General features: G+C 41.0%; 1 protein-coding gene across 1 annotated transcript; it reads right to left on the bottom strand.

Moving 5' to 3' along the window:
* Positions 1-769: 769 nt before the first annotated feature.
* On the bottom strand, positions 770-10,929 carry Pstk (phosphoseryl-tRNA kinase). The gene is made up of 6 exons (XM_005401952.2): positions 10,657-10,929; positions 9,105-9,396; positions 8,671-8,869; positions 5,751-5,826; positions 5,063-5,156; positions 770-1,018 (listed from the first exon to the last, which is right to left on the bottom strand). Exons 1-6 carry the CDS (start codon positions 10,870-10,872, stop codon positions 822-824), a joined length of 1,074 nt encoding a protein of 357 aa, XP_005402009.1. The 5' UTR covers positions 10,873-10,929; the 3' UTR covers positions 770-821.

Genomic DNA, 10,929 nt, shown 5'->3' with positions numbered 1-10,929 from the left:
TTAGGGATCCAAAAGACAGGTTAATGCTGAAATAACTATCTAGTATATAGTTCATATTGTGAATGAAGCCTTGGTTTTGTAAAATATGAATAAAAAATAACACTTTCTATTCTAACAATTTTTCTTTTTGGAAAACTACTATCAAAATTAGCTTTGTAGTAATTTTCTGATATATAACTTGTTAATAAAAGAAAAAGATCTTGTGGCTACACTCATTTAAATTTATGGACTGCCTTACATGCAAAGATCTATCATAAGTTACTAACAGCTATGTATATATGCAACTGGTCTCCATCCTAGTTTCTTCTTTTTATTCAAGATTCATTTAACCTGACTCTTGTACCCTGTGGGTTCTGGCATATTGGGAGGGTTCTATCATATCCATGGGGAAGGCTGCCTCAGGTTCTTAATTACCCGTGTCATATCTGACAAGTGACAGACTCAAGTTAATTTTTGTAACAAGTAGATCTTTTAGAATAAACGCACTTCTTTTGAGACAAGGTCTCACTATATAGCTAAGGCTAGCTTAGAATTCATAATCCTCCTGCCTTAGGGTCCCAAGTGCTAGGATTATAGACATGTGCCACCATACCTGGGGTTTTTTTTTTTTTTTTTTTGGTATCAGGAATCGAAGTCAGGGCCTCGAGCTTGCTAGGCAGGCAATGCTCTGCTGAGCTGTATCCTTGGCGCTTTTCTTTTTAAAAGAATGGTATTTGGCAGTTCACACTGGCCTAGAAAACATCTTGAAATACAAAATTATTCTTTTAACTTGTTTGCAAATGCCTATCAAAATCAGACATTTTATTGGAAATTTAGAAAATTTAATGTTGGTGTTGCTTTGAAAAATATTTCTGTACAATATTATCTTTCTCATCACAAAAAAAAGAAACAACATCAGATAAGTCGGTGGTTTGCTGAAAGCACAGTTTCCCTTGCCTTAAGTCTTCCAGAATTTCTGACTTGAGCTTGTTAAGTTCTTCTGCCAGTTGCTTTAAGTTGTTAGGAAGCACTTGTTCATCTAAAATGTAAAAAATGTTCTCAGATTATTTCTGTAAATCACTCTGAGCCACCTGATGACATCAGAAAATTAATTTGATTACATCAGAAAAACCAGTCAGATTCTTCCATAAATGACCACGAGTGTGAGCTGGAAAAATTTATAGACAAGAGGTCATGTAAATGTGACAGAGGAAGATCATCTTGAATAGTTCAAGGAATTTAAATAACTTGCTGTGAAGTATATAAGCAGAAAAAGACAAACCTAAAAGATTTGACAAGACCCAAGGCAACAACTTACCTTTTGCCTGAAAAGACAGACAAAACTACAAAATGACAGTTAGGCTTTGAACTGACAAATAATAACTTGAAATTTGTCCAGTGTAACTTTTTATAATGACAGAAATGTTCTCTGTGTGCTGTATTCAATACAGCAGCCATTACCACATGGGCAGTGTTACTGAGAATCTGAAGATTTGTTGGCTTTATTGATATATTCACATATCATAAATCCACCTACTTAAACTATACTGCAGATACACACAACCATCAGCAGTCAATTTTAAAATATTTTTAAAGTCCAAAAACAAACCAGTGTCCTTCAGCTATCCCCTTGCTAAACCCACTCTGACCCTTACTTTCAATCCCTAAACAATCACTAATCTACTTTGCCTCAAGATTTCCCTGTTCTAGACACTTCATGTGACAGGAGTCATGTAGTATGTGTTATTTTGTGACTTTCATTTTATGTATTTTCAAGATTCTCCACATTGTCTTCCATAACAGCACTCTATTTCTCTGTATGGTTACACCACATTTTGTTTATCCATTTACCAGCTGTTTCCACCGTTGGGCTGTTACAAACACTATGGCTTTTAAAGGCTTAGTTTTTTGCTTCTGTTTTTTGCCAGTATCGGGGATTGAATTCAGGCCCTTCACACTGAGCTACATCCCCAGGCCTTTTCTTTATCGTTCCTTTTCTTTTGTTTTTGTTTTGTTTTTGAGACCAGGTCTCACTATGTGGTTCAGGCTGGCCTCAAAAGCACAGTGATCCTCCTGCCTCAGCCTCCTGAGAGGTTGCATTACAGGCATGTGCCACCACATCAGGCCTGCATTTTCTAATTTTTGAGGTGGGGGTCACTAAATCTCTTAAATTGTCTACTCTGGGCTCAAACTTGCAGTCCTCCTACCTCAGCCTCCCAGAGTGCTGGGATTACAGGTATAAGCCATTATGCAGCTGTACACACTTTTAAGTTTTTGTAAGGTATGAAGGTTCTTAATTCTCCACATCCTCAACACCTGCACTTTTTGATTTTAGCCTGTATAATTGCTGTGAAGCTATATCCTTTTAGTTTTGATTTTTACAGTGATACCTTGGTTCATGAACTGAATTGTTTACACAATTCTGGTCATAAACCAGATTGAAAACAGAATGAAATTTCTTCATAAGGTCAACATTGAACCTAACCACTGAATTTGAGTTGGTTCTCAATTAGGCTCAATGTTGACCTTATAGGGAAATATGATTCAGCTCTCATCTAATTTGCTTTGTGACCAGAACCATGGAAAGAATTGTTTGTGAACCAAGGTACCTCTGTCTTTCTCTTGGTCTACCCATCCATCCATCTATCCATCCATCCATCGAATGATACTGCAGATTGAACCTAGGGCCTTTGCACTGAGCTATATCCCCAACTCTTTTTGTAAGTCACCCAGGGTGGACTCAAACTTGGCAGTACCCCCACCTCAGCCTCCAAGAGTGCAAGGATTATATGCATGCACTCCCATGCCTGGCTCTCCTTATGAGATACTGTGTTTGCAAATATGTTTCCCATCTGTGAGTTCTTTTCACTTTCTTGATGGTAGAGGAACTGAATTCTTTGTTTCAGTTAAGCACCGTTTTTGCAGCTAGCACCAGCAACCCCCCCATTCTTTAAATAAGCAGGAAATAAGAGTGATTTGGGTATAAGAGGAAAGGTAAATGGCTTAGAAAGAACCATTGGAAGTATTTTTGCTGTTTTTCTAATTATGTTGCTATCTCTCCCTGTCCTCTGTTAAAAACTTCGGATTATAACTTTTTTTTTTTTTTTTTTTTTGAGACAGGGTCTCATTATGCAGTTTAGGTTGGCTTTGAGCTCACTTTGTAGCCCAGGCTAGTCTTGAACTTGCAGCAATCCTCCTGCCTCAGCCTCCCAAGTACTGGGATTACAGGTGTGTGCCACCACACCCGACTGATTATAACTCATTAGTGTGTAGCAACCAATGTTTTTCTAAAAGCAAATAAAATAGCCAAGTTCATGAAACATCTGAGAGTGTTTTTTGAAATTTGTTTCTACACAGACCTGATTTAGGTACAGTGTTAACACACTGGTTTACAATGCAAAATTTTCTTACACATCATGAATTTAAAAAACACTATACGTTCAGCATATCATTTCCTTTTCCAATGTTCTGAGCTTTTGAAAAGGTAATAATGCTGGTGATACAAGGAGCATAACAGCTGACTGGAACCAGATGTAACTCTGGATCCCAAGTTGCCCAAATATTTAGTAGCTCCTTGGGTGAATTATGTGATCCACTGTGAACCTCCATTTCCCATTTGTAAAATTATACTCACCCTCCAGAATTGTACAGCTTAGAAAGTAAAGTACTGAGCATATAAAGTGAGCTAAAGAAATACTAACTTACGTTTCTTAAAACTAAATTTTCAACATAGCAGTTAAATATTCAGAACCTAAAAAATTATATATATTGGTTTTTTTTTTTTTAGACAAGGTCTCACCGTGCAGTTCAGCCTGGCCTTGAACTCACTATGTACCCCAGGCTGATCTTGAACTCACATGTAGTGCAGGCTGGCCTTGAACTTGTGGCGATCCCCCTGCCTCAGCCTCTTCATTGCTAGGATTACTGCAGTGTACCACTACACCTAGAATTATTTTATAAAACTGTAACTACTATATAGTTTATTAAATTAGGATTTACAATACCTTGACCTTGCTGAAACTCCATGTTAATCTTACACCTGGTCCCTGACTACTGTAGGGAGTGGCTGAAGCTGAAAATCAGTCACAGGTGCGGGGCTAAGACAAAAGCAGCCCAGAGAATAGAGAGAGCTACTCCAGCCATGTAAACAAGCTGTTCCAGCTTGCAAACAGGTTGCTAGGCCGAGAAGCTGAAACCGACATCAATCTCCTGCACGTATGAATAAATGCTCTACAGTTTTTGGGTAGTTCCTTTCCTCCCATCTGGAGAGAGGGCTCCCCAGACCTCACCTTTCACCTCGTCTTTATTTCTAAATCCTCTGAATGTTTTTCCCCAGGAACATCAAGAGCCGCACTGGTTCATGGCAAACTACCTTTTCTCCTTCATTAGTTCCTTTCCAGGCTCAATGGCCTCGTTTCTCTTCCAGAACATTTCAAACCTCTGGGGTTTAGTCCTTTATGTTTCCTGCTTGGAATGATCTTACAGATACCCACATAGCTTGTTCCTTCCCATCATTCACATCTCTGTTTAAATGTCATCTCTGAAAGCCTTCCTGATGAGCCTTTTAAAAATATGTCCATCACTAAGCTGGGTTTGGTGGCGCACACCTGTAATCCCACACTCCGGAGGCAGGAGGACTGCTGTGAGTTTGAGGCCAGCAGAGGCTGACTAGTGAGTTCAAGGCCAGCCTGAACTACATAGTGAGACCCTGTCTCAGAAAACCAAACCAAAACAAAAATACATCTATCACTTGAACCTGCTTTATCCTACTTTATTTTTCTCCAGAGCAGGGACATATCATCAGTTACTTTTCTTTCTCCTCACTGGAATGTTGTGCTTCCTGCTGATTCTCCAACATCTAGAATAAGCCCTAGGAAAAAACAGCCACTCAGTAGAAACTTGATAAAGGGATGAACAACCAATTCCAGGAGAAGAGTTTGTAGACCTGTGTAATAAAATTGCAGACTTAAAGTGAAAATATGATATAAGATTTAACAGCTAATAAACTACGTGAATGATGAGATAATAGCAGTAGAGAGTCAATTACCACATGAAGTAAACAGCACATTACTATTCAGCGTACCTTTTGCTTCCTTCATTGTCTCAGAGACAATTCTTCGGAGTGTCTGATCAGCTTTATGAAAAACGTTAGTTGAACAAATAATCCTGTCCGTTTCCTGTGTAATACAAGCATTGTTACTGGAACAATTTTATAAAAGAAAACACCAAAGTGTAAAAGACTGAAAGAAAAACGGATGTAACTCAGCAGTAGATTAACTGCCTAGTCGTTGGTTTAATCCCCAGCACCACCAAAAAAAAAAAAAAAAAAAGGAAAGGGAAGAAAAGTTAAAGTGGCTTTTCTGTTACTTTTCCCTCAGAAAGGGTCCAAATGAATTATGTCAAGTTGTAAACTGGGTTCCCCTAGGCAGCAGTATAATGATGAATATCTAATGGGTAACCCTCCAAAAATTCCCTAAAACTTATCTGTAGGATTTGCTTATTTCTGTGGTATAAATATTTCCATCCTGCACATTTTAAACTACCACCATAATGTCAACAGGCTCTATCATGTCCAAAAACTTAACAAGAAGGTTTGGCCAACTGGCATAAGCTGCTAGCATTTCACCACTGAATTCAGATGTCAGCAGGTGAATGCTGGTCTGATGTTGCTGACAAAGCATCTTTGATGTTTTACTCACTGAAAACACAAAAAGATCACCTATGAAAAGCTATTCCTTCTCATTTGCTTCAGTTCTACATTGACAACTTACCTTTTGTTCCATATTCTCCTCAACGTATTTTACTGGATTTTCCAAAGAGGTAAGCAATAAATCAACCACTTCCAGGCTACAGAAAAAGTGGGGTAAAATACAATAAACCCTTATTATCAAACATCTGTTTTTTAAAAAAAAACTTGTACTAAAAATACCCTTTACTTAATACTAAGTTGTATTCTAGAAGAGTAAAATTGCTATAACCTATGATCCTTAACAGAAGGGAAAATCTAAACTACCTCTCATTTGCAAATACTAACTTACTAAGACTCACATAAATTACAAGCTTTGAAGAATAATTTTCTCCTTCCCCCTATTTTATATGGAATTACTGGGTAACACTTTTTTAGTCCCAGAAGAACTCACTGTGTAGCCCAGGCTGGCTTTGAACTCGTGGCAATCCTCCTGCCTCAGCCTCCAGACACCCTCCTTATAGGTGTGCACCACCTCATCCAGCTCATCCTTACTTTCTGATTTGTGCTTATCTACTGGACAAGGATTAGCAAAATTCGTCATTGGTCAAGGGGCCATAGAAGACTGAGAATATATTCGTTCATTTAAGAAACATATATTGAGCATCTTACATCAAAAATATTGTATAGCGATGTAGCTAACCTAGGGGCGTAACAAGATTACTTAGCCTTCCAAGCCTGATAATGAAGTGGAGATAAATAAGCAAAAACTTCTTGGACAGTGATAAGTGGATAAGTGAGTGAAGACAAGAAGCTAAGTGATAATGATCTTCACTCTACTCAGCAGGTCAGGCAAGGCAGGCAGCATAAGTATGTGGAAGGGCAGCCAAGACAGCAAATACAAAGGCCCTGAGGCAAGGACAAGCTTCTAGTGCTCACCAAACAAAAAGCGCCAATTTGGTTTAAAAGCAAGGGGAGGGGCAGTAGGATATGAAGCTGGACAGTTAAACAAGGTTATTGTAACAAGTATTGTCAGGAGCTTGAATTTTACTCAGTACAGGGAGTAGAACTGAAAGACCCTTAAGTGACGGAGCTCACTGTGTTAGTCTTAACCTCAAAATGATCTTTCTCGTACCAACGAGGTTCTGGAGTCAGACTGCACTGGGCCAAGATCTTGGTCTGCCACTTCCTAGCTGGGTGTGTTACACAACCCACCCGTAAAATAGCAATTACAGTTTGTCCCCTTAAAGGGTGATTGTGAGGACTGAAGTGTTCAGAACAGGCCCAATACATAGGATGTGCTCAATAGCTCTTGCTACTATAACTTCATAGAGCCTGGGAAAGGTACATTTATGAGATCATCTTTCAACTTCCAATATAGGGCTGCCACATTCTGTGAATATTTGGGTAGGAGCACAGGTAAATAAGGCTTTTCATACCCAGGACCAAAGCTGCAGATTACGGTCAGAGCTGGCAGTAATACTAGAGAAGCTTCCGCCAAAGGCTGTGTCTCATAGGTGTTGAGGCAGTGGTGAGAGCCCTGTGGTGCTCTCAGGACATTCCAGTGCCTCAACCAGCTACTCGCTTCCATAGGAAGATTTTAAGTATTCCACAAAGAGTAGCCATCAGTTATGTGCCTGCTCAAAATTTCAAGATCGTATGACAGAAACCTCCCCAGTAGCTTTATGAATTATAAAAACAATCGTCACTTAAATGCAGTTTTTGTTTTGGGTATATTCATCTTAAAAAATATATAAGATCTATACCCTGGGAACTAAACTTTTGAGGAATGAGTTTAAAAATTTGCCGTTTAAAAATTACTGATCCTGGCAGCCAGGTTTGATGGCACACACCTGTAATCCCAGCATTCAAGAGACTGAGGCAGGAGGATCACCATGAGTTCAAGGTCAGCCTGGGCTACACAGTTCAAAACCAGAGTGCAATACAGAGCAAGACGCTGTCCAAAAAAAACCAAAAAAAAAGGGCCAGGGATATAGCTCAGCACAAATGCCTACCTGGCAAACACAAGGTCCTGAGTTTGATTCCTGGTCCCCGCCTCCCAAAAAAAACAAACCGAAAAACTTCTGATCCCAGCCAGGCATGGTGGCACACACCTATAATCCCAGTCCTCAAGAGGCTGAGGCGAGAGGATCACAAGTTTGAGGCCAGCCTGGACTACATAAGAGCCTGTCTCAAAACAAAACAAAACAAAAAATATAAAAATTGTTGACCCCCTACAGATGTCAAATGGGTGCTGCCTCATCCACTATAAGAGGTGTTAGCCATTTGAGGCTAAGTTTAATTAAAATCAAATTAAACTAAAAATTCAGGTACTCAGCTCCATTAGATACATTTAAGTACTCAAAAGTCAGATGTGGCTAGCTGTTACCATATTGGACAGTGCAAATCTACATTTCCATCATAAATAAAATGTCTATTAGTAATGTACAGCTCTAAAACTCTTAGAACACATGTCATAAATGGAAAGCATGTGCCTCACATATACACAAGCAGAGTAATAATAACAAGATCTAAGACAAATTAGGATCTAGTACAAGTTCCCATTCTTTTAAAATTTCTTGTCTATTTTTTTTTTTTTTTCTTTCACAGTACTGGGAATCAAACCTAGGGCCTTGCAGATGCCACACAGGTGCTCTGCCACTGCGCTACATTCCCAGCCCACAGAATTCTTTCTATGAGAAAACCCCTGGGCAACATATTTGGACTACTCTATTCTGACAAGAGTATCAAAGACGTGTTCTACTATGAGTTCCTTTCTCCAATCTCTGCGAGACAGTATAATCCTAACAGTTAAGAGCAGCCCTTTACAAACTTGGCTGTCACAAGTTCAGAGACTCTGGACAAACTACTTTCTTACTTCAGTTTATTCTTCCACCCAAATAACCCTTAAGGACCTATGTGAGGATCAAGCCAGTATGGGTAAAGAATTTATTTAGCATGGAGTCTGGGCAAGTCCCAGGGAAGGATGGCTTTGAATAGAATACCTGGCCTCTGACAAATGCACTGGACTCTGAACTGTGAGGCTGTTGTGCTCCCAAGCATTTTTCTCAGGGTTGGGCCTTTCTATCTTTCTCTCCATCTGGTGGATGGTGTCAGCAGGCAGCACCTGTGGTCTCTGGCCATTCCTCTGCAAACACGTCTCAAGTGGGCAGTCTAAAAAGAGTTGGCAAAAACCCAACGAATCTGCAAAGAGTTTAAAACCACCAAATTACTGGTCTCCTCTCTCTTCACACTGTGAAATAAATATTTACACTAGACAAATCCCAGTTGAAGCAAGAAAAATTCCATCTGCAATACTGAAAACCTAGTTTTAAAGTTAAATCCATATAACCCTCTAATTCAATTAAATTCTCATTGAAAGTAGATTTTGATATGTGAATAAATGTTGCCATGTGTAAGAAAAAAATATTTTAATTACATTTCCGAGCCAGTTGGTAGACTTCATATCTCATACTTTGATAATAAAAATTGTCATCTAGAACCAAAACTAAAGGTCTAGAAATAGCAGTTTCTGCTACGAGATAAACCGGCTGGGCCTCAAGTGCTGCAGAAATGATCAGATCTTGATCCTTTAGGCAGGTTACAAAATCTTCCCACATAGATTCAGTCCTGTTGGGTGGGGCAGACATCTGACACCTGTTAACAACAGCCATCAAGAAGCATTCCAGGTACTTCAACAGTTCCTGCCGGGACATTTTCCACTGGTATGGCTATGAAAGACAGAAGAATTGTAATTTATAACAATAATTTTATATTATTTTTCAGTAGGGTGGTCATGTAGTCTCCCTGCCAGTCTTCCCCATGTGAAAATTTGAGCTTACACGCCTGAACCATTTGGAGTTCTCTACAGACACCCTGTGCTCATCCCTCCATGTCCTTGTATATACTGCTCCCTCTGCCTAGAAAACGTCTTCATGCTGCTGGTGCTGTGTGACGCCTTGTCTGACTTACCTGCGCCCCTCGCCTGCCTATCACAGCACCCCATTCTGTACAGACTGTGTCTCTACTCCAGCAGGGCTCGTACTGTTCAGGCATGTGTTTCCGTATCTTGCTGCTAGATCATTAGCTCACTGCATACCCAGCCGCCAGCCAAGAGATAAGCTTTAGAGTCCAGGCGCTTCACTTAGACGACCTCTTTCTTTGTTAAGTGGGCCTCTAACAATTTCGTTATTTATAATTTATATCATTTTTCTTTTTTTGTTTTGTTTTGTTTTGTTTTGTTTTGTTTTTCTCCGGTACCGGGAACCGAACTCACGACCTTGCGCTTGCCAGGCAGGCGCTTTGCCGCTGAGCTAAATCCCCAGCCCCTATATTATTTTTCTTAAAGAAGTTTCCCCAAATGATACAAAGTTCAATTAAACTGGCTATGCTAGAATCTTTTGGAGATTGTTTCCTTTGCCTAAGGAGAAACTTCCTGAGGACTATGAAAAGTACATCTGACTATGGCGGACTTTCACCTTTGCACACTTAATTTAGAATTGAGCCCTTCCTTAAGACTCTAGTGTGGAGCACAGAGGCACTCGTAATCCCAGCTACTCAGGAGGCTGAGGCAAGAGGACTGTACGAAGCCAGTTCAATGCCAGTCTAGGCAATACAGCAAGATCCCATCTCAAAATGCCAAACCTTCAAGGTAAATCAAAAGATCAAACCTTCAAGGTATAGACTATGCAATATACAGTGCATACAAACATGTACACGTAAACCTCCACACTGCATCATTCTAAAGCGGGTGTATTTTAACTATTCTGTGATGTATTTCTACGGTCCATTTCCTTTCCTCCTTACAGTGCCAATCCAGCGCCACCGTTCTCGAACTCCTCCTGCCTCCTCCCCAGTCAGGGCGTCTCTCCCACAAGAGACTGCCTAGTGCACACCCGGTTGCTCACTATACGCGACACAGCGCACCTTGGTGCGCCCGGAGCCGGAGCCGCGCCCGCGCCCGCGCCCAGCTCGCCCTCCCCGGTGCTGACCGGCGGCCCCGCGCCCGCGCCGTCCAGCGGTGCGGCAGGCATTAAGTCGTCGTAAGACAGGACGCCCACGGCCCAGCCCCGCTCCCGCCGCAGCCACTGGCCGAGGACGCGCGCCAAGGTTGACTTTCCTGCTGCGGGGAGGCCGCAGAGGACGCAGAGTCCCAGGTGCCGCGGCCCGTCGCTGTCAGCGCCCCTCGAGTCCTCCGCTGTCTCCATGCTGCCTGCGAGGCCCCAGCAAGAAGAGACTTTGGAACTCCGGCCACCCCGCGCGCA

The sequence above is a fragment of the Chinchilla lanigera genome, unplaced genomic scaffold, assembly GCF_000276665.1.
Source record: "Chinchilla lanigera isolate Chin_1 unplaced genomic scaffold, ChiLan1.0 scaffold00076, whole genome shotgun sequence".
Lineage (NCBI taxonomy): Eukaryota > Metazoa > Chordata > Mammalia > Rodentia > Chinchillidae > Chinchilla > Chinchilla lanigera.
The sequence above is the reverse complement of the archived record's forward strand: the minus strand, read 5'-3'. Positions and strand labels throughout refer to the sequence as shown.